The 22,509-nt window shown below is 55.2% G+C and overlaps 1 protein-coding gene across 1 annotated transcript; it reads right to left on the bottom strand.

Annotated features, from left to right (window-relative positions):
* Positions 1-7,553: 7,553 nt before the first annotated feature.
* LOC109759972 (cytochrome P450 CYP72A616) lies at positions 7,554-10,016 on the bottom strand. The gene is made up of 4 exons (XM_020318800.4): positions 9,132-10,016; positions 8,736-8,980; positions 8,240-8,624; positions 7,554-8,113 (listed from the first exon to the last, which is right to left on the bottom strand). The coding sequence occupies exons 1-4, from the start codon at positions 9,675-9,677 to the stop codon at positions 7,688-7,690; spliced, it is 1,602 nt and encodes a 533-aa protein (XP_020174389.1). The 5' UTR covers positions 9,678-10,016; the 3' UTR covers positions 7,554-7,687.
* Between the last annotated feature and the right edge of the window lie 12,493 nt (positions 10,017-22,509).

Here is a 22,509-nt window from a genome sequence, read left to right as displayed (position 1 = left end):
CCAACGCCCGGTGATAGGCGGATTTTGGCCTGGGTCGGCTCCGGCATCGTCGTCCATACCGTCAATGTCTTCGGAGGCGTAATCTAGCATGTCAGCTAAGTCCTCGACAGTGGCTACCAAGTGGGTGGTGGGTGGGATGCAAAATTCTATGCACTCAGCCCCTAGTTCGGGCTAGGCGTAGTTTGGAAGAGACGCTTCATTTATGGCGAGAGATCGCATTAAGTCCAGAGCTTCGCTTAGAAGTGAAAGCTGGACGGGTGGCTGAGGATCTACAGAGCTGGGCCTGGTGAGCGCTGCTTGGCCATGCCCAATGGACGCGGACCTCAAGAGTTCAGAGTTAACATCCAGAGGTGAGTTCGGCTTTCTGATGACAGGGAGGACCCTGTTTGAGTTCAGGTCCGCCGATAACATGGCCGCCTCTAGGTCTCCGGCAAGGAGCTCCGTAGTGGGAGAGGGTCCGGTGGGGTTAAAACTCCCGTCTTCGGACAAGGTGGGCTGCTCTGGATCTAAGGCCAGGGCAGGAACTCTAGTTGATCCTTGAACGGTGCCTGATGGTGGATCCGACGGATTTCCTTCTTGCGGACGAGGAATAGCGGTTAATGTCGTGAACCCTTCGAAGATCAAGTCTCCTCAGATATCAGCGACATAGTTCAGGCTTCCGAACATGATCTGACGACCAGGGGCATAGCTGTCGATCTGTTCAACGTGACCAATTGAATTGGCATGCAGAACGAAGCCGCCAAACACAAAAAGTTAACCAGTGAGGTAAGTTTCCCTGGAAACAACATCGTTGTTGATGATCGAACGAGCCATCGAACCTTCTGCTGACAACACAGTGGAACTCTCAATGAAAGCACCAATGTCAGTGTCAAAACCGGCCGATCTCGGGTAGGGGTCCCGAACTGTGCGTTTGAGGATCAAAGGTAACAAGGGACAAGGGGGATACGATGTTTACCCAGGTTCGGGCCCTCTTAATGGAGGTAAAACCCTACGTCCTGCTTGATTGTCTTTGATTAGTATAGGAGTTACAAGAGTTGATCTACCTCGAGATCGTAATGGCTAAACCCAAGCTATCTAGCCTATGTAAATTCTGATAGCCTTTACGGACTAAACCCTCCAGTTTATATACACACCAGAGGGGCCTAGGGTTGTACAGAGTCGGTTCATAGAGGAAGGAAATTACATATCCGGACACCAATCTTGCCATCCACGCATAGGAGAGTCCTACCCGGACAAGGGGGGAGGTCTTCTGCCTTGTATCTTCACAGCCCATCAGTCTGGCCCATATCACACAGCCCGGACACCCGAGGACCCCCTAATCCAGGACTCCCTCAGCCGCCGCCACCGCGTCCAATGTCGCCTGCAGATCCGCGGCCTCCCTCGCCGCCGCGGCCGCCGCTGCCCGTAAGGCGACGAGGTAGCCGGGGCTGTCGTCGGGGTCCCCCTCCTCGCACAGTGCGACCAGATCCAGTAGGATCTCAATGGAGGGAGGGGCGAAGGGTCCGGCGACCGCGGGATCTCGACGGCGGGGCGATGCGACGGCCGGAGGGCGGCGGCGGGAGCGGCCGTCGCGGGTGGGGCAGATGAGGAGCCGCCCGCCTCCCGCCGAAGCTCGCCGACGACCGCCCAATAATCCTTGTCGTCCCAATAGTGGTGGCGGCCGGCGATGTTCCAACGGCCGCCGCGGTGGCGGCGGAGCTCGTCTAGCGTCGCTCCGAGCCCCCTCGTCGGGTAGCCGTCGGCAGTGATGTGGAACTCGCGCAGCAGATGGCACCCTGGCGGCACTATTAGCCCCACGTCGATGAGCTCATTGGTCTCCGGCGTCTCGAGGCTCGATGGCCACGTGCCACCCCTTGAAGGACAGCCGCCGCCGTCGGACACCATGGTGGCCACCGAGAGAGGGAAGGGCGTCGGGGTGGAGGAGGGCGGCAAGAGAGGGAAGGGCACCGGGGGGTGGAGTGAAGCGCGTCGGTGGGGAGGAGGGAGGCCGACGGGGGCCTATATAGGCGGACGGGGCGGAGGGGTAGGTGGGCTGCGACCCACCGGAGTAACAAAGGCCTTAATGGCGTGTCGGGGGACGTACGGGCGGCGGACGCCTCGGGAACCGCCGCCTTGATGATCACGCGGGCCGCATGATGCCACAAGGTCCGCACGACGGGTCTGCTGACGTCCGGAGCTGATGTGTGTGCTGACGACCCGGCTCTTTGCCGTCTGCCGACAGACGGCAAAAGCCTCCCGTTAGCCACCTAACTGGGCTAACGTCTAATCTTTGTCGTCTGCGTTCTTTGCCGTCAGCCACCGACGGCAACGGCCCTTTGCCGTCCGCTATGCGAAAGCGGATGGCAAAGAAGCTGTTTACCGTCGCTTCCTTTGACGGACATGTTTGCTGTCCGCAGCGGACGGCAAAGGCCTTTGCTGTCCGTTTTCCGGTCCTTTGCCGTCCGCCACGGCTGGCGGCAAAGAAGTTGATTCCTGTAGTGTCAGCTGCCCGTTATGCGATCAACACGAGGAAAAAATGAACAACATCCTTATCGAGTGTGTTTTCTCTAGGCAAACTTGGATGATGGTTTGCACGACTTTGGGCTTGGGCGCCAACTCAAGGGGAAGTACCTGTGGATTGGTGCATCAGTAAGACGAGCAGCCAACACTCGGGCAAGGACAACCGGATGGTGATAACACTTGGTATGTGGACTCTATGGAAGCATCGAAATGCAGTCATGTTCGATGGGCAACACCATCCTTGCGAAAGGTTATCTCAGTTATCGAGAGGGAGAGTCGGAGCTGGAGCAGAGCGGGCCTTATCAAGGGAGACATGGATGCCTTCATGGGTTGACTAGCTAGGTGGGGTACTGTGAGTAGTGAGTAAGTGTTAAACCGTTAGCATCTCGTTCTTCCTGCATCTGTACGCAATCTTATTGATTGCAAATGTGTGTTCTGCATCAAAAGACGTGCTGATGGTACTATTGAGCGTCATAAAGCTTGTCTAGTGGCCAAGGGTTCAAGCAACAATATGGTGTTGATTATGAGGATATCTTCAGTCCTTGTGAAATCTGTCACTATTCATTTGGTCTTGTCGCTTGCAGTGTCTCGTGGCTGCATTCTTTGGCAGCTTGATGTGCAGAATGTGTTCCTACACGGCGTTCTGGAAGAGGAAGTTCTCATGCGTTAACCACCTGGGTATGTTGACTCACGTTTTCCGAATCATTTTGCAAGTTGGACAAGGCGAACTATGGTCTCAAGCAGTCACCTCGTGCATGGTACTGTGACGCCCCCGATTCAATCGTACACTAATCATGCATGCAAACGTGTACGATCAAGATCAGGGACTCACGGGAAGATATCACAACACAACTCTAAAAACATAAATAAGTCATACAAGCATCATAATACAAGCCAGGGGCCTCGAGGGCTCGAATACAAGTGCTCGATCATAGACGAGTCAGCGGAAGCAAAATATCTGAGTACAGACATAAGTTAAACAAGTTTTCCTTAAGAAGGCTAGCACAAACTGGGATACAGATCGAAAGAGGCGCATGCCTCCTACCTGGGATCCTCCTAGACTACTCCTGGTCGTCGGCGGCGGCCTGCACGTAGTAGTAGGCACCCTCGGTGTAGTAGGGGTCGTCGTCGACGGTGGCGTCTGGCTCCTGGGCTCCAGCATCTGGTTGCGACAACCAGGAAGAAAGGAAAGGGGGGGAGGGGGAGAAAAGCAACAGTGAGTACTCATCCAAAGTACTCGCAAGCAAGGATCCACACTACTTATGCATGGGTATCTATGTAAAGGGGCAATATCGGTGGACTGAACTGCAGAATGCCAGAATAAGAGGGAGATAGCTAATCCTGTCGAAGACTATGCTTCTGGCAGCCTCCATCTTGTAGCATGTAGAAGAGAGTAGAAGGTAAGTTCACCAAGTATCATCGCATAGCATAATCCTACCCGGCGATCCTCTCCCTCGCCCTGTTAGAGAGCGATCACCGGGTTGTATCTGGCACTTGGAAGGGTGTGTTTTATTAAGTATCTGGTTCTAGTTGTCATAAGGTCAAGGTACAACTCCAAGTCGTCCTGTTACCAAAGATCGCGGCTGTTCGAATAAATAAACTTCCCTGCAGGGGTGCACCACATTACCCGACACACTCGATCCCCTTTGGCCGGACACACTTTCCTGGGTCATGCCCAGCCTTGGAAGATCAACACATCGAAGCCCTACCTAGGCACAATAGAGAGGTCAGCACGTCGGTCTAAATCCTATGGCGCAAGGGTCTGGGCCCATCGCCCATTGCACACCTGCACGTTGCGAGGGCGGCCGGAAGCAGACCTAGCCCCCTTAATACAAGCGCAGGCTTACGGTCCAATCTGGCGCGCGCCGCTCAGTCGCTGACGTCACGAAGGCGTTGGCTGATACCACGACGTCGGTTGCCCATATCTTGTCCCACGTGGCGGTTAGTGCGTATAAGGTCAACGACCCAACTCAGATCAAATACCAAGATCTCGTTAAGCGTGTTATTATGAAGTAACTGCGGATGCCGACCAGGGCCAGGCCCACCTCTCTCCTAGGAGGTCTCAACCTGCCCTGTCGCTCCGCCACAAAGTAACAATCGGGGGCCTTCGGGAACCCAGGCCCACCTCTACCGGGATGGAGCCGCCTGTCCTTCCAGCCCCCCACATCGGAATCACTTGCGGGTACTCTACGAGCCGACCCGACTTTAGTCACCACATGTATCATATAATATGTATGTAAGTATATACCCGTGATCACCTCCCGAGTGATCACGGCCCGGTAGTATAGCATGGCAGCCGGACAAGAATGTAGGGCCATCGATGGAATACTAGCATCCTATATTAAGCATGTAGGATTGCAGGTAAAGTTAACAAGAATAGTAGCAAGGACAGGTTATGCATCAGGATAGGATTAACGGAAAGCAGTAACATGCTACAGTACTCTACAAGCAGTAGAGAGAAGAATAGGCGATATCTGGTGATCAAGGGGGGCTTGCCAGGTTGCTCTGGCAAGGAGGGGTCGTCAACACAGTAGTCGATCTGGGTAGCAGCGGCGTCGGTCTCGGAGTCTAGCGAGAGAAGAGGGGGAAGAAACAATAAATATAATGCAAACATATGCATGACGATGCATGACATGACAATGAGCATTTCTAGGGGTGCCCTAACGCTGTAGTAGGTGATACCGGCGAAGGGGGGAAACATCCGGGAAAGTATTCCCGATGTTTCGCATTTTCAGACAGATGAATCAAAGGGGGAAAGTTGCGTGTTTGCTATGCTAGGGATGTGTGGTGGACGAACGGGTTGTGTATTCGGATTCGTCTCGTCGTTCTGAGCAACTTTCATGTAGAAAACATTTTCATCTGAGCTACGGTTTATTTTCTATGTTTTTCTAAAGTTTTAATCATTTTCTAAATTTAATTATCTATTTAATTCTAACATTATCAAGAATAGTGCCTGCTGACGTCATGACGTCAGCTGTCAACAGGGTGTTGACTGGTCAATCTGACGTGTGGGTCCCGCATGTCATACTCTGTTTATTCTAATTAGGGTTTAACTAATCTAATTACTGTTTAATTAATTAACAATAGTTAATTAGGTTAACTAAACAGGATCAATTTAGTTAATTAATTAGCTAAATTTATTTATTATTATTATTATTATCTTTTTTTATAAAATCGTTCTGGGGTTTGGGGCCCCACATGTCATAGGGCCAGCGGGCCTTAACGGGCACAGTGCTAACGGGTGGCGGTGCGGGCGCCCAAACGGACGCGTGCCCGAGGGGCACCGAGCACGCACGACGCACGCCGGCGGCCAGAGCCAGGGAAGGCGGCGGAGGTGGCTGCGGCAGGGCGCAGCAGGGCGGTGGCGCGCTGATGGCGGGATGCACGGCGCGGCGCGGCAGGTGGTCTCCGGCGAGCAATGACGAGGGGCGAGGTCAAGCAGTAGCAGAAGCAGCTGCAACAGCGAGGAACAGGGGGCACGGCGAGGCAAGGCAGGGCGATGGCCCGGGCGGAGGGCGACGCCGTCCGGGGCAGGACGAGGCCGGCGCGGGCGGCGAGCAATGGTGGGAGGGCAAAGCGGCGCAGCAGTAAGGGCGCGGCCGGAAGGCAGCCGCGGTGAGCACGGCGGCCAAGGCGAGCCGCGCGGCGTGGGACGGTGATGACTAGCGGCGTAGGCGAACAGGGGAGGCCGGAGGAGGCCACGGCGGACGCGGGCCTCGGCGGCCAGAGCAGGGAAGGCGCGCGGGGCACCGTGGTGCGTGCCGGCGCACGCGATGCAGTGGCCGCGTGGGGCGAGCGGGGCACGGGCCGCGCGGGCGAGGGAGAGAGAGGAGGCCGGGGGCCTCACCGCGGGCGGTAGGGGTTCGGGCAGCGGTGTTCGAGGAGGAGGATGGAGACGGCGGGGACGGAGAGGAAGCAGTCTGGCGAGGACACTTCAGGTGGCGAGGTGGCCGCGGCGGCGGGCGACGGTGGGGTGGGGGGAGGGCGAGGGGATCGGGCTCCTCCCGATCCAGATCCAATCGAGGGAGTGGGGGAGTGGGGTGTGGGGCGACGGGGGAGTGGGTTAGGGTTTCGGGGAGGAGTTATGGTGAGGGAGTGGGGGTGGGCCGGCTGAAGTGGTCGACTCGGCCGGCCAGTTGGGTCGGTTGGCCCGGGGGGTCTTTTCTCTTCTACATGTTTTTTTTATTTCGTTTAGTCTCTTTCCTTTTATTTATTTTCTTTTCTGTTTCATTTCAATTTAAAATATTTAGGCATTCTGTAAAATTGTGTTTCCTTCACCTAAAATATTTAGGCATTATTTGGCACACTCCGAACATTTTAGTTTTAAAGTTTGAAAACTTTTATTGTTTGCCGTGACTTTGAATTTGATTTTTGAACCAATTTCGAACTAACGAGAGATTGGCAACAGTAACGGAGGTGGCGTGACATCATTAGCAGAGTTTCACTGTAGCTTAAATATCCGGGCGTCACAGGTACTCTCGTCTCAGCTCCAGACTCAAGAGTTGGGTTTCATGCCCTCTCGTGCTGATACATCACTGTTTGTGTACAATTCTGGTGGAGTCATTATTTTTACGTAGGTATATGTGGATGACATAATTGTCATGAGCTCATCACCATCAGCTGTCGCTCGTCTCATTCAGGACCTCCACACGTTTCAAGCACGGACTAAGCCCATTGAGGTTGACTTCTATTTTGTATGAGAACGTGTTGTACACAAGGCCTTGGAGATTCGATTCATTCCTACTCAAAACCAACTCGCAGATGGTTTAACTAAACCCATAGGAATACAACAACTTCGGTTATTCAGACACAATCTCAACCTCTCTGTCTGGTTGTGATTGAGGGTGTATGTTAAACAAATGAATATTTTATATAATGCCAAGTTGAGGTAGTTAGTATGGTATATCTCGTTGGTTGTAGATACGGTTTATCTGTAGCTCGTTACGATCTCATAGTTCGATCTCTGTACCTTGTATCATCGCATATAAATACATGACGAGGCGTGTGCCGAACTGACAGTTTTCCTTGTTTTAAAGTGCTTAGCAGTAACTGAGTGAAACTCGAAACCCAACCACTATACACACACTTTTATTCATACCATGAAATCTATCAAAACAGAACCTCAAACATGAAAAATCATCACATTCACTATATCATACATGATGGCGAGACAATAAAAATAGAATGATCAAATAGCTCTAAGATTTATCTGTGCACCATGCATCGGCTGCAATGTTATCACAGTATATGGAGCATGACTATACGACGGCGCGAGTTCGAACTCAAAGCTTTGAATGATCATGCACATTGCCATCTTGGCTTCAAGAAGTGCGAAGTTCTGGCCGATGCAGATCCGTGGGCCCCAACCGAAAGGGAGAAAGGCACCTGAATCATTGGATGCCTTGGAGACCCCATCGGCGAACCTGTCTGGCTTGAACTCATGGACATCGCTGCCCCAAATGTGTTGGTCATGATGGATGAACATCACGGGGAGCTCAACCATGACCCCAGCAGGGTATGTTATGCCTCCAATCTCCATCTCCTTGTAAGTTTTCCGACTGAACAAGGTTGCCGGCGGGTACAGCCTGAGAACTTCATAAAGGATCATGGTCACCTACAATTCCCGACACAACACAGGAAGTTAAACGTCCGTGCAATCAACAAGCTGATGTGGTTGATGCTTTCGAATCTTGAATGAAACAAAATCAGTTGCAACGTTTTGAATATATTTAAGCCTCACCGTTTTGAGCCTGCTTAGCCCTTCATATTCCGGTTTGTTTCTTCCAAATAAACCCATGATCTCCTCCCTCGCACGGTCTTGCCACTCCGGGTGCATGCTCAGTAGGATCATGGTCCACGTGAGCAGCACCGACGTCGTCTCCATTCCTGCAAAATAGAACAGCTTGCATTCCTCGATGACGTCTTCAATTGTCATCCCCAAGCTGGATCGGCCATGCTCGTCAGTCTGTCTCATGTTTGACTCTAGCAATAAGCTAAGCAAGTCGTCCTTGGTGCTCTCGCCTTGTTTCATTGCTTGGATTCTTTTACCAACAAGATTTTTCAGGATCGATTCGATCTCCTTGTTGATTTGATGCATCCTTCTGTTGTTTTTGGTTGGCAAGGACCTGAAAACGAAAATCCCGTTACATGTTCAGTATAGACGAAGATGGAATTTACTGAAAAAAGAAATCAGTAAGTGCTAGTAAAGCTTAAATACTAGTACTAGTGGTACTAACAAGTAGCCGGGAATGAGAAGCCCCCGAATGTTCGTTATGAGGCGCTCAGCTTGCTCCTCCTGTAGCTGAAAGATCTTCCTCCCCTCAAGGTGGCTGCTGCTGAATGCGGTGCGAGAAATAACATCCCCCGTCAGGTTCTTGAGCTCCGGCCAAACATCCAGCTCGCATGAACCCTTGGAGCCTAGGGACGTCCTCCATCTGCTAACAAGGTCTTCGCAGCATGAAGAAAACGCCGGCAGCATACGCTGCAGAGTCACCATGCACATTCCAAAGATCAAGATCAAATGTATGTACACTCTATATCACCTTTCAAAACAAAAACTGGTATGATGTTTAAATGTTTCATACGGAGTAAATGATAATAATATATGAAACATATTAGCGTACGTAACGTACCTTGACCTTCTCGAGCTGGAACGCGGGGTTGAGGATGCGCCGATGCTTGGCCCACTTCTCGCCGTCGATGCTGGCGAGGCCTTCGGCGAGCAGCTTGGACAGCGCCGGAAGCTTGGTCTTCTCGAAGTGGCCGAACTTGTTGGACATGACGTCCTTGGCGAGGTCGGGGTCGCTGATGGTGACCTTGGGGATCGGGCCGACCCAAGAGAAGCACGTCCTCCCGTGTTCCTCAACGGCGTTGTAGAGGAAAGGCGCGACATGGGCGGAGATGTCGTGGCACCCCAGCGGCAAGGGCCTCGCCCAGGCCTCCTTGCTCAGCCGGCCGTGCTCCTTGAGATCGCCAACGGGGAAGCGGTAGGGCGTGCCGCGGAGGCCCTGCGCTCTGAGCTCGCGCTCCAGCCGCCGCGGCCGCAGCCACAGCATGTCCAGTAGCTTGCCGGCCTGCCGCAGAAGCGCGAGGCACAGCAGGCCGCACACCAGGAAGCCCCATGGCAACGAGGCCGGCGTCACTCCTCCAAGAACCGCCATGCCTCTCTCAAAGAGCATTCTCAGGAGAAAAGTGTGCTGCTATGCTAGCAGTAGGATCTGACTCAAGTGGACATTTACTGGAGCTGGGTGATGTACGGTGGTGGGCCTCAGGTTATATAGAGGAGGTGTCGCCCGGTTGCGGTAGTCCGTGGATCGTGCCCATTTGTTTAAGGTTTCTTCAAGCGTAGTGTAAGAAGAGTGCGGCCATGTTGCCTTGCTCTGAAGGAACTTGGTGGAGAAGAAATTCACACGGGAATCGGCTTGGTCAAGCTGAGTGGTGACGAGCAGGATAGGTGCCCCACGTGTGCCCATTGATTGTTGCTAGCGGTTCGAAATCACAACTCAGATTGCTCGGTCTTCCTTGGAAACTGGACACCGGCCCGCTGCATATATTCAGACATCTAAAGTCAACGCCATGCTTATATTCAGTGTATCCATTCTTTTTTATGGAACACACCAAAATGCATCTGGTCTATTATTATTATTATTATTATTATTATTCATCGTCGTCGTTGTTAAAGCAAGAGGCAAACAAGCTAACACAATTCTTGTGCGCAAGCTAAATTATTTGAACAAACAATTTTAGTGGGTCCTAATTATTACAATAAAGATAACACGATAAATGCATATTGACCACATGGCAAATGCGGTGAGCACCATAAAAAGCAAACAATGTTTACATATATAGTGCGTCCGTAGAGATGAGTATTTTTTTCGGAAAAGAGGATGACCCTTGTCTCTGCATGATCAATGCATACAACTATTTTATTAATTATTCACTGAGACCTTACAAAATAATACATTAATAACTCTGAATCCACTTTCCTGACAATATCTATCGCTACTCCTATCAACTTGATGAAGGAGGTGTACATGATTAGGGCTGTCTGCCCAGACCTCATACAAAACCTAGCATCTAAAACCGAAGGCCTTAACCAAACCGCCCAACGGGGGGGGGGGGGGGGGGGGGGGGGGTAGGGGCTCGAACAGTAGAGATGAGTGTATACGATTAAAATAATCTTGTGATTGTACTGTGTTAAAAGAGCAATGTTTAGACAAATGGATATTGAAAAGGGCAGACATGAGTTCGGCAACAACGCATGTGCTGATGTGATTCATAGTTTTGACCCGTGCTTCGCGTTTTAAGTTTCCTCCACACTGCAAATCAGTGAAACATTTGGTTCACTAACTCTATGCGCATAATCTTTTAATGATAAACTTTTATTTGCTCGGAATGTCTATCCCTGACTTAATTTCTCACTCCATTATAAATGATTTGGCTCTTATTTAGGAAATAAAGTCTTACTGGTTCCAAAAGAAAACTCTATGGGCAGAACGTGATCATGAGCTTAAACTGACATTCCATCAAATTCAATTACTTCGAGTGTTTTGAAGATTTCTCAAACAAGCCTTCCTACTCCCTGATGGAGTCGTGTGAACTTTACTTATTTTTTTTTGGGGGGAAAGGAGGTTAAAACCCCGGCCTCTGCATATCAATGCATACGGCCATTTATTATTTATTATTTAATAAAGGTCTAACAAGAACATATATCAAGTCATCCGAAGCCACCACTCACACCTATAAAACTCGATAATGCGGGGTGGTCCCACTCCCCATATCTAAAACCGGTGTCGTCGTCGATCCATCCATATAACATATCGGAACCAACAGTCGGTGCAGCAGACCTAAAACGTACACCACATGCACACGTTTTAGACGGTGCTATCATCATCAGACCGATGACCCATTTTCAGGAGGGAGATTCGCATCATCCTTGCCAGTCCGTCCATCCGTCGACGCCACCATGGCGCCACCGCCCCGCGCTCGTCCATCCAGACGCGGAGATTCTGGAAAATTTGTCGTGCGTAGCACCTGCCGACCAAGCATGACACAGCGTAGCACCTGTCGGACAGGCATGGCATGACATCTGTCGGATCACGGGTTCCGGCAAAACCCTTAAGGTTCGAACTCTGGGGTGCGCACGAAGATCTCTCTTCCCCAAGCTCACCCACTCCCCGCGATCTCAAGGCCTCGCACGCCGAACTCAAGGAACAAGGGACACGAGAGTTTATACTGGTTCGGGCCACCGATGTGGTGTAATACCCTACTCCAGTGTGGTGTGGTGGATTGTCTTCTAGGCTGAGGATGAACAAGTACAAGGAAAGAACAGCCTCCTGAGGAGAGGTGTTCTTGAGCTCGGTGAGCTTGTGCGTGTGTGGGTGGAATGGATCTGATCCAAAATTCGTCCCCCTCCTATGGTGGTGGCTAGTCCTATTTATAGAGGCTCCGGTCCTCTTCGCAAATGTTAGGCGGGAAGGGATCCCACAACGGCTAATTTGAAGGGGGGCAGCTAGTACAAGCTATCCTGACAAAAGGTGGTCTTCGCCTGCCAAAGGCTCTGGTGGTGACGACGTCGTGGGCTCCGTGGTGACCTCCGTCCTGCCGTCCTGCTGGTCTTGGTCTTGTTGCACCGATATGGAAACCTTTGCCTGATGCCTCGGGACTCTTCGCCTGCGCATGCTCCTTTAGCACCAAAGAGGAAACGAGTACTCTACGCCCGCTGGCGCCCGTCGGAGGAGCCACGCCGTCGCAAGGGTCTTGGGTGTTTGCTGGTGAAGATGGGTCGTACCAGGCCGTCGGAGGAGCCACGCCGCGGACCGCAGGCAGGCAAGTCTGGGGACCCCCGTTCCCAGAACGCCGGCAGTAGCCCCCGGGCCCAAGGCGTGCTCGGACTTGGCTTCGAGGTGAAGCCAAGGGGCAAGTGCGGAGCGTCGCGGGCCCCAACCGCCTGCGGCCTTGATTGACGCGTGGCGACTGACGGGACGTGGGCGTCTCCGCTTCCCCACGCTGCCTCGGCAACTGCTCAACTGGCAAAAGGCTGGCGCGGGCTCTGCTGCCTTCATTGCTTTCCTTCGTCTTGCTTCAGATCCCCTTTCTTGCTCCTTGCTTCCGAAGACTCCAGATCCGCCCAAATCCTCCTTCAAGCCTGCCACCAATGGCGCCCAATAAAGCTCGGGCTGCTCCTCCGCCATCCTGGTACGAGCCTGCGCTCGACGCGCCAAGCGTCTTGGAGAAGAACCTTGCCGCCATGCTCCTGATGACGGCAGAGGGCGATGAGAAGAGGAAGACTACGCTCCGGGCTGGCTCCGGCAAGCCAGAGGCCGCAGGCAGCACCTTCTACCCCTTCCTCATGAGCAGCATCGTCGCGGGGTTGGTTCCCCCTTTCTCCGACTTCTTCTATTCCGTCCTCAGCCATTACAAGATCCACACCCTCCATCTTCATCCCAACTCCATCCTCCTCCTGTCGATCTTTGCCTTCTATTGCGAGGCATACGTCGGGGTGATGCCGTTTGTGGCGCTGTTGCGCCACTTCTTCTATCTCCGGGTCAAGGAGGGCCACTGCTCGGGGTGCGTCAACTTCGTTGCGGCCAACAAGACCAACGCAATCTCGAAGGCCGGGAAGAAGGCCGAGGGCTTCCGGAGCAAGTGGGTCCTGATGGATGCCAAGTGCTCCCACCCCCGGCTGGTACTGCCGACGGAGATGCCCACGTCCCCCGATGGGTGGTTCCGCGCGAGGCTCGCCGACCCCCGGGCGGCACAGGTGCTGGAGAGGATAACCGCCGACCTGAACCTAATGACCCAAAGGCGGTGAAGCTAACTTGGGCCATGATCGTCAAGGAATTCATGGCGCAGTGCGTGGCTCCCCTCCAGGCGCGCTCCCTCCCTTTGTGGAAGCTCGGAGACGAAGCAGACGACCTCCGCCTTCGTCCGGAGGCCCTTTCTGCCGAGGAGTTGGGCACGGCCCTTCGTTCCTTAGTTGGGGACGACCAAGGGTATCCGCCGAGCTCCTTCATTCCCCTATACCGCCGCCCAGATGGGGCGGAGACTGCCGCTGCCATGCCTGTCTTTGATGGCCGTGGGCTCGTGCCGCCCGCGCCCTCAGATGTCCCGGTGGCGACGACTCCGGTGGTGGTGTCCTCCGGTGAATCCGGCGAGGAGGAGGAGCAGGATTCAGCGGCCACCCTAGAGGGGTCTGGGGAGACGTCCCCCCCGCGCAAGGCTAATTTTCTTCGCGCCTTGCCCAATGACGACGACGCCGACGACCACCTGGTGAAGGAGGTCCCACCTCCTGCTGGGGTCACGACGAGGTCCAGGGTCTCCCCCTCGAGGAAGCTGCCGCCTGGCGTCCCGGCGAAGAGTAGATCGGCGTTGGTCTCCCGGGGCGACGCCCCCGCTGTGTCGCTGCCCGGGGCTGCCATGGCCTCGTCGACTCCTGGGGCCCGCACGCCAGTGCCCCAGGCCGCAAGGCCTCCAGGCTCCGCGCTTCTGAAGAGGCGGCGGGACTACGCCGCCGTGGACCAGTGAGTATCCTGTCTTGAGCTCGTCCTTGCTCCTGCTTCCGCCGCGGCTTCCTGATGCTTCCTCCTTGTGTCACTAGGCCGACGTCGTCATCGAAGAAGAAGAGGGAGGGGGCAACCACATCTTCGGGGACCAGCAGCCTGGCACGGCGGCACCTCCTCTGGCGCAGAAAGGCGGCGGCGGCGCCCACACCTCTCCGGCTCGGTCGTCCTCGCGAGGCCTAGAGGAGCGTCTCCAGGAGAGGGCGACCCCCAAGGCCTCGTCAGCTCCTGAGGCACTCGTCCCCAGCTCGCCGGTCGAGGCCCCGCAGGCTCCGGAGATCCCGGCCTCTTCCTCCACCGCCATCAACCTGCTGGTCTTGGCGACGACGCTACCTCCTTCTTTCACCCCACCATCAGTTCGTGACCCTTCTGCCTCGCCTAACGTCCTGGAGCACGCTCTTTCTGCGCTGACCCTGCTGCGGGAGGATCTTCAAGGCACCGACCGCCGCCTAGTGGCCGGGCACCTGGAGCTGATCTCTGGCTGGCTCCACTCCGATGCGTCCGTCCGGGCGGCGCTGAGCCAGGCTGTGGCGGCCTCCGAGAAGGACAAGCAGGCCGTCGCCCAAGCCGCGGCTTCCCGCGAGGTGGCACTGAAGGACGCCGGGGCTGCCCAGGATCGCTGTTGGGCGCTGGAGGCCAAGCTGGAGACCATGCACAACGAGAGTGCCGCCGAGGCTTGATACCACAAGGCGGAGGCGGAGAAGATGAAGGCCCTAGAGGACACCGAGCTGGAGCAGTTCGCGAGGGCATAGGCCACGGAGCGCAGCCGGCTGGAGAAGCTGGAGCAGGAGATGAAGACAAAGAAGGCCGAGCTGGAAGCCAAAGCGAAGGTCCTGGCTGAAGACCGCGTGGCGACAGACGACGGGGGCCCCACCCAGCTGCTCCCTCATCTGGTCACGGCGCTTGAGGACGTCGTGGACGGGATCGGCCCCTTGGTGGAGGGGGAAGCCCGTGCGCTCTCCTCAGCTGCACTGACACGCGTCTTTAGCCACCTCCATCTTCGTGATCCTGACGCTGACCTTGATGGGCTGCTCGAGCCCGTGTATGACGAGCGCTCCGCAGCCGCTGCCGAAGCCGTGAAGAGCTAGGTGGAAGCCTTGCTGAAGAAGTTCCGCGCCTTCGACCCTGCGCCCTCGACTGGAGGTGCTGCTAAACCTGCAACTCCGGCGGGCGGCACAAGTGAGGGCAACGTCGCCGTCGAAGGGGCACCCCTCACGAGCGATGGCGGCGTCCATGGATGAAGAGACGGCTTGCTGGCGGCTCCTTTTCCTGCTTTGCTTCTGCAACATGCACCATGCCTCGTGGAGGCGTTTAAACTTTTGTTTGGTATTTAAAGAACAGTATGTCTTGTAATATTTGTTTGAGATTCCACGATTTCCTTCCCGTTTGCTTGGTGTTCTGTGTCGGCAGGGCCCGACCCCGTGCATACCTCAGTCGCCGTTGGATCGTCCGGATCGCCAGGACGAGACCAAGGGGTGAGGGCTACGTGGCCAGTTAGGCTCCTGAGTCGCGATGCTCAGGAGTCCCCCTTGACGCGCAAACAGCTTATGGAAAGGAGATACGGGAGTAGGCCTAGTGTTCTACGTCGGCGGGGCCCGACCCCGCGCATACCTCGGCTGCCGTTGGATCGTCCGGATCGCCAGGACGAGACCAAGGGGTGAGGGGCTACGTGGCCAGTTAGGCTCCTGAGTCGCGATGCTCAGGAGACCCCCTTGACGCCCAAACGACCTTCATACCTTGGTTCTGCTCGGGAGGGCGCGTGACGACCAGGTCCGAGGGACCTGGCAGGGCGGCGTATGCTTGGGCGTGACCCGAGCGTAGCCCCCGTGCCCAGCGCCCTCGCGCGGCTCTCCCAAGGGGAAAGCATTGCGGCGAGGCTGGACACTGAGCCAGGTGGCTCCCTGAGGTTGGTACGGCCATGGGGCCGCTCTCGGTTGTTTATCACCAGCGCGAAGCGTAGCGCTTCCGCACTTGCACGGGCATAGCCGCTCCTCGATCGTGTCGACTGCCAGCGCGGAGCATGGTGCTTCCACTAGTGCGTGGGTGAGGGCTCCCTCTGAGTGGAGCCCCCGGGCATGTACAGCCCCACCCTGGCACGTGGCTTGCACGGCAGGGCTAGACGAGGTGTGTCTGGGCACTCATGAGCCAGCACGGGACTCACGAGGCCCTACCTCAAGGCGGGTTGCGCCTGGTCTTGATTCTTGATGGTTGTAGTGGTCCTACGAGATGGTTAGGCAACCTGCGTCGGGCGAATCTCCTGAGGCGATCACATGAGAAGGCCAAACACCAACGACCCCAGGAGGTGACGTGAGCGGGGCCGGCCCACCAGACAGAGCTCAGTCGTTGGGTTTATCGACGCTATAGAGATGGACCCAAGCACAGACATCGTGCCTAGTCTTCTCATGCAAAGAATCCTAAAGAAAGACGACTGGCGCGCGGCTCCCGCGGCGGCGAGGACCGGGTCGCGCGCCCTAGCCTGTCCATCCATGATTAGCTCATGCGAGAACAAGGCACCAAGGGCCATGGGAGGTGACGTACACGGGAGCGGGCCCGCGACCCAGAGCTCAGCCTCTTGGGTTTGACGACGCTGCAAGGACCGACCCGAGCACAGACGCCGTGCCAGTCCTTAATCATGAGGCGGTCGTGGGCGGGCTTGCTAGGGCGCACGACGTTCACAGCATCAAAGTGTCGGGCAGGCAGGTGGTGATCATAGGTAACTCATGCGAGGGAACAAGCTAGTTCAGATGGATGTAAGAATGATACATGCCACCGGGACGGACCCGAGCGGCCTGGGGATGATGCAGCCCGAGGGGCGCCCCTACAGAGTAAGCTAAAGATGCAGAACGATACATGTCGCAGGGACAGGCCCGTGCGACCTGGAAATGGTGCGGCCCGAGGGGCGCTCCTAGCTGAGTAAACTTGGAAAATGTCACCTGGTACCGTTGTCGAAGGAGTGTTGAGGAAGCCGAAGGCGCGCGATGAAGGAGTCGCTCCTCATGAGCCGCCAGGCCCCTGAGCCTCGAGAGGCTCTGGGGGCTCGGGCGGGTCTTCGAGGACCGTTGCCATCTCCGCCCGGACCGCGTGATGCCTAGCCTCCTGAGCCGACAAGACACTCCGCAGGTGGCGCTGGAAGGCGGCTGCCACGTTCGGCAGGCCAAATGGCATGCAGACGTAGCTGTGAGGTGGACCCTCGCACCGCCCAACGTGCGAAAGCCAGAAGCGCTCCTGAGATGCGGCCCTGTTGAGCCCTGGAATGTCGATGCAGACGCTCAGCCCACCGTCCTCGCCAGGATGGGGAGCTGCCTCAGGTGGTGGGCGGCGGTCGGCGCGCATGGTCCTTGCTTCTTGAAGCTCCTGGGTTGCCTTGACGATGAACTCCTGGGCACCGGGCGCTCCTCGCCCAGTGCCCTCTTGAGGGAAACATGCAGCAAAGCACGCCTCCACGTGGTGCCCAAGCGCCTCCCTCGTGATGTTGGCTAGGTCTGCGGCCCTCCAGAAGAGATCCCCCGAGCCTTGCCCGAGGAGGGCGCCGGGCGCGCCTTCCTATGCGAGGGAGGGAGGCGCCCCAGGTGCGGGCGCTGATCCTGAGGCGGTGCCGCTGGAGACGCCGCTCTCCTGAGGCCCTGTGCAGAGTAGCTGCTTCTTCTTCTTGGGGATGGCCTCAGGAGGGTACAGCGTGCCCTCGTTGTCGGGGTCTTCGATTGCTGCGGCCTGGAAGGCGCGCTCCAGGGAGAACACTGCATCTCTTTCTTCGTAGGGGGCCGTGATGATTCCGCCGCTTCCTGGCATTTTGAGGACGTTGTAGCCGTGGTGGGTCACTGCCATGAACTTGGCCAATGCTGGATACCCAAGGATGGTGTTGTACGGCAGACGGATGTGGGCGATGTCAAAGTCAATCAGCTCGGTGCGGTAGTTGTTGCGCGGGCCGAAGGTGACAGGGAGGCGGACCTGTCCTATCGGGGTGGTAGAGCCGTCGGTCACTCCTGAGAAGGGTTTGGTAGGCTGCACCTGATCGTATGGCACTTAGAGGCTATCGAATGTCTCGACGGACAGGACATTGAGCCCTGCGCCGCCGTTGATGAGGGTCTTGGTGACTTGGACGTTGCTGATGACGGGCGAGCAAAGCATCGGGAGGGCGCCGACAGTCGCCGCGCACTTGAGCTGGTCCGATGAGCTGAAGGTGATGGCACATTTGGACCACCTGAGCGGGCGCGTGGCCTCGAGCCTGGGAAGGGCCGCGCTCACCCTGCGAGCAAACTTCTTGAAGATGCACTGGGACGCTGGGGCCTAAGCTTCGCCCAAGATGCAGGCGATAGAGTGCGGTTCCTGGAAGCCCCCAGCTCCCTTGTCCTGATGGTGGTCGTCGCTCCTTGGCGGTGGCGGCAATGGAGGGAGACCAGCATTGCCCTGAGGGCAGTCCTCGCATGGCTGGTCCCTCCAGGCGCCCTCACGAGGCTAGTCCTGCCAGCGGTCCTCACGAGGCCGGTCGCGCCACTCCTGGCGGGGGCCGCGGTCGTCCCAGCGTCCTCCACCTCGTCCTCCTCCTCGGCCGTAGCCCCGGTCGTTGCGCTCGGGGCGTCGACCGAAGCGTCCATCTCAGATGGCCCTGAGCTCTTGACAATCGTTGGTGTTGTGTCTGTGTACGTTGTGGAAGGCGCAGAACGGACGGCTGCTCTTGGACGACTCGGTGTGGTCCCGGACGCGCTTCGTGTCTGGCTCCACCGCGAGCACGGCCACCCCCTTGCGCTTCACGTCCTTGGCCTTGGCCTTCTTCTCTTCTGGGTCGGCAGCAGGGAGCTCGAGGAGGGAGAGGCGCCCTTCCTCAGCTCTTGCGCACTTGGTCGCCATGTTAAACATCTCCAGAGCCGTGCATAGCTCCTCGTGGATGGCGAGCTCCTCCTTCATCTTGACGTCACGGACGCCATCGGAAAACGCTGAGATGATGACCTCGTCCGTCACCTTGGGGATCTTGAGGCGAACGTTGTTGAAGCGCTCGATATACTTCTGCAGGGTCTCTCCTGGCTGCTGCTTGATGCGGCGCAGGTCACCCGCGGCCGGAGGGCGGTCGCCGGTGCCCTGAAAGTTGGCGACGAAGCGGTCGCGCATCTCACCCCAGGAGGAGATTGACCCTGGGGGCAAGTTCAGGAGCCACAAGCGGGCACCATCCTTGAGAGCCATGGGGAACCAGTTCGCCATGACTTTCTCGTCGCTGTTGGCCGCCTCGATGCTCAGCTCGTAGAGATGCAAGAACTCCGCAGGGTCTGGGGTGCCATCGTAGCGCGGAGGCAGGTCCGGCTTGAACTTGCCTGGCCAGACAACACTACGCAGCTCTAGAGTGAAGGCGCGGCAGCCTGCTGTGGCCACCGGGGCCCTTTGCGGAGGCGGAGCCTGCTCTTGATACATGCGCACCGCCGCCGCAGGCGGCACGCGGTCTTGACGTGGAGGTGCCTGAAGCGCAGGAGCATTTTCTTGCGACCGGGGAACTTCTTGGCAGCTTTCTTCTTCGCGCGCGGGCGCCCGGCGCGGCGGGTCGTGCCTAGGGGCGCCATCTTGGTGCGGAGGTGGCAGAGGCGCTCCGTGGGCTACGTCACCCGCGGCTGGAGGAGCGCGAGGTAGAGAGAGAGACGGTACGGGTGAGCCCCCAGCGGCGCTGATGAGTTCGACAATGCAGTCCAGCCAGTCCTCGTAGAGGTCGTCGACCGGGCGGTAGCGCAGGAGCTCGCGTGCCATGAGCAGCGCGGCCTGCGCGTCCGTGGGCGCGCGACGAGCGTGGGACAATGAGCCGGCCGGAGTCAGCGACGGGGTGGCGGTGCGGCCATCCCACCGCACCGAGGGGTGCAGCGAAGATGCTTGCTGCTTGTTTCCCGCCGGGCCGGCGGCGGCATTGGCGGCGGGTGATGGAGAACGACGGGGAGGCCCGCCGACAGGGGCTGTCTGAGCAACGCGGGCAGCCAGGGCGGCACGGTGCTCGGCGCGAGCTCGACGTGCGTCGGCCATGGACGTGGTGGAGCGGTGGAGCGTGGATCGACGGAAGGAAAGCTTCAGCGCACCCCTACCTGGCGCGCCAAATGTCGGATCACGGGTTCCGGCCAAACCCTTAAGGTTCAAACTCTGGGGTGCGTGATACATCCATTTTGCATCATGCTTTTATATTGATATTTACTGCATTATGGCATGTTACTACACATTATGTCACAATACTTATGCCTATTCTCTCTTATTTTACAAGGTTTACATAAAGAGGGAGAATTTCCGGCAGCTGGAATTCTGGGCTGGAAAAGGAGCAAATATTAGAGACCTATTCTGCACAACTCCAAAATTCCTGAAACTCCACGGAAGTTATTTTTGGAAATAATAAAAATACTGAGCGAAGAAAATACCAGAGGGAGCCCACACCCTGGCCACGAGGGTGGGGGGCGCGCCCTACCCCCCTGGGAGCGCCCCCTGCCTCGTGAGCCCCCTGGTGGCCCTCTGGTGCCCATCTTCTGCTATATGAAGTCTTTCATCCGAGAAAAAAATCATAAGCAAGCTTACGGGACGAAACTCCGCCGCCACGAGGCGGAACCTTGGCGGAACCAATCTAGGGCTCTGGCGGAGCTGTTCTGCCAGGGACACTTCCCTCCGGGAGGGGGAAATCATCGCCATCGTCATCACCAACGCTCCTCTCATCAGGAGGGGGCCAATCTCCATCAACATCTTCACCAACACCAACTCCTCTAAAACCCTAGTTCATCTCTTGTATCCAATCTTTGTCTCATAGCCTGGGATTGGTACCTGTAGGTTGCTAGTAGTGTTGATTACTCCTTGTAGTTGATGCTAGTTGGTTTATTTTGTGGAAGATCATATGTTCAGATCCATTATGCATATTAATACCCCTCTGATTATGAACACGAATATGCTTTGTGAGTAGTTACGTTTGTTCCTGAGGACATGGGAGAAGTCTTGCTATTAGTAGTCATGTGAATTTGATATTCGTTCGATATTTTGATGAGATGTATGTTGTCTCTCCTCTAGTGGTGTTATGTGAACGTCGACTACATGACACTTCACCATTGTTTGGGCCTAGAGGAAGGCATTGGGAAGTAATAAGTAGATGATGGGTTGCTAGAGTGACAGAAGCTTAAACCCTAGTTTATGCGTTGCTTCGTAAGGGGCTGATTTGGTCCATATGTTTCATGCTATGGTTAGGTTTACCTTAATACTTCTTTTGTAGTTGCGGATGCTTGCAATAGGAGTTAATAATAAGTGGGATGCTTGTCCAAGTAAGGACAGCACCCAAGCACCGGTCCACCCACATATCAAATTATCAAAGTACCGAACGCGAATCATATGAACGTGATGAAAACTTGCTTGACGATAATTCCCATGTGTCCTCGGGAGCGCTTTTCTCTACATATGAGTTTGTCCAGGCTTGTCCTTTGCTACAAAAAGGATTGGGCCACCTTGCTGCACCTTATTTACTTTCATTACTTGTTACCCTTTACAAATTATCTTATCACAAAACTATCTGTTACCTATAATTTCAGTGCTTGCAGAGAATACCTTGCTGAAAACCGCTTATCATTTCCTCCTGCTCCTCGTTGGGTTCGGCACTCTTTCTTATCGAAAGGACTACGATAGATCCCCTATACTTGTGGGTCATCAAGACTCTTTTCTGGCGCCCTTGCTGGGGAGTGAAGCGCCTTTGGTAGGTGGAATTTGGTTAGGAAAAAATTTATATAGTGTGCTGAAATTTACTGTCATTTGTTACTATGGAAAGTAATCCTTTGAGGGGCTTGTTCGGGGTATCTTCACCTCGACCAGTAGAGCAAAGAGTTGCTCCTCAACCTACTGAACCTACTGAAAATGAAAATGTTTACTTTGAAATTCCTTCGGGTATGATAGAGAAACTGCTAGCTAATCCTTTTGCAGGAGATGGAACATTGCATCCCGATTTACACTTAATCTATATGGATGAAGTTTCTGGATTATTTAAGCTTGCAGGTATGCCCGATGATGTTATCAAGAAGAAGGTCTTCCCTTTATCTTTGAAGGGAGATGCATTGACATGGTATAGGCTATGTGATGATATGGGATCATGGACTACAAACGGTTGAAATTGGAATTCCATCAGAAGTTTTATCCTATCCATCTTGTTCATCGTGATCGTAATTATATATATAATTTTTGGCCTCGCGAAGGAGAAAGCATCGCTCCAGCTTGGGGGAGGCTTAAGTCAATGTTATATTCATGTCCCAATCATGAGCTCTCAAGAGAAATGATTATTCAAAAATTTTATGCTCGGCTTTCTGACAACAATCGCTCCATGCTCGATACTTCTTGTACTGGTTCTTTTATGATGAAGACTATTGAATTCAAATGGGATTTATTGGAAAGAATTAAACGCAACTCTGAAGATTGTGATCTCGACGAAGGTAAGGAGTCAGGTATGACACCTAAGTTTGATTGT

The sequence above is a fragment of the Aegilops tauschii genome, chromosome 3 (genome assembly GCF_002575655.3).
Source record: "Aegilops tauschii subsp. strangulata cultivar AL8/78 chromosome 3, Aet v6.0, whole genome shotgun sequence".
NCBI classification, from domain to species: Eukaryota; Viridiplantae; Streptophyta; class Magnoliopsida; order Poales; family Poaceae; genus Aegilops; species Aegilops tauschii.
The sequence above is the reverse complement of the archived record's forward strand: the minus strand, read 5'-3'. Positions and strand labels throughout refer to the sequence as shown.

Bases quoted from the DNA above. Each gene is read 5' to 3' on its own strand.
- LOC109759972 (XM_020318800.4), bottom strand. From the start codon at position 9,677: ATGCTCTTTGAGAGAGGCATGGCGGTTCTTGGAGGAGTGACGCCGGCC. The intron at 8,981-9,131 runs GTACGTTACGTA...GTGACTCTGCAG, and splicing joins TCCAGCTCGAGAAGGTCAAG to CGTATGCTGCCGGCGTTTTC. The intron at 8,114-8,239 runs GTGAGGCTTAAA...CGGGAATTGTAG, and splicing joins GGCTAAGCAGGCTCAAAACG to GTGACCATGATCCTTTATGA.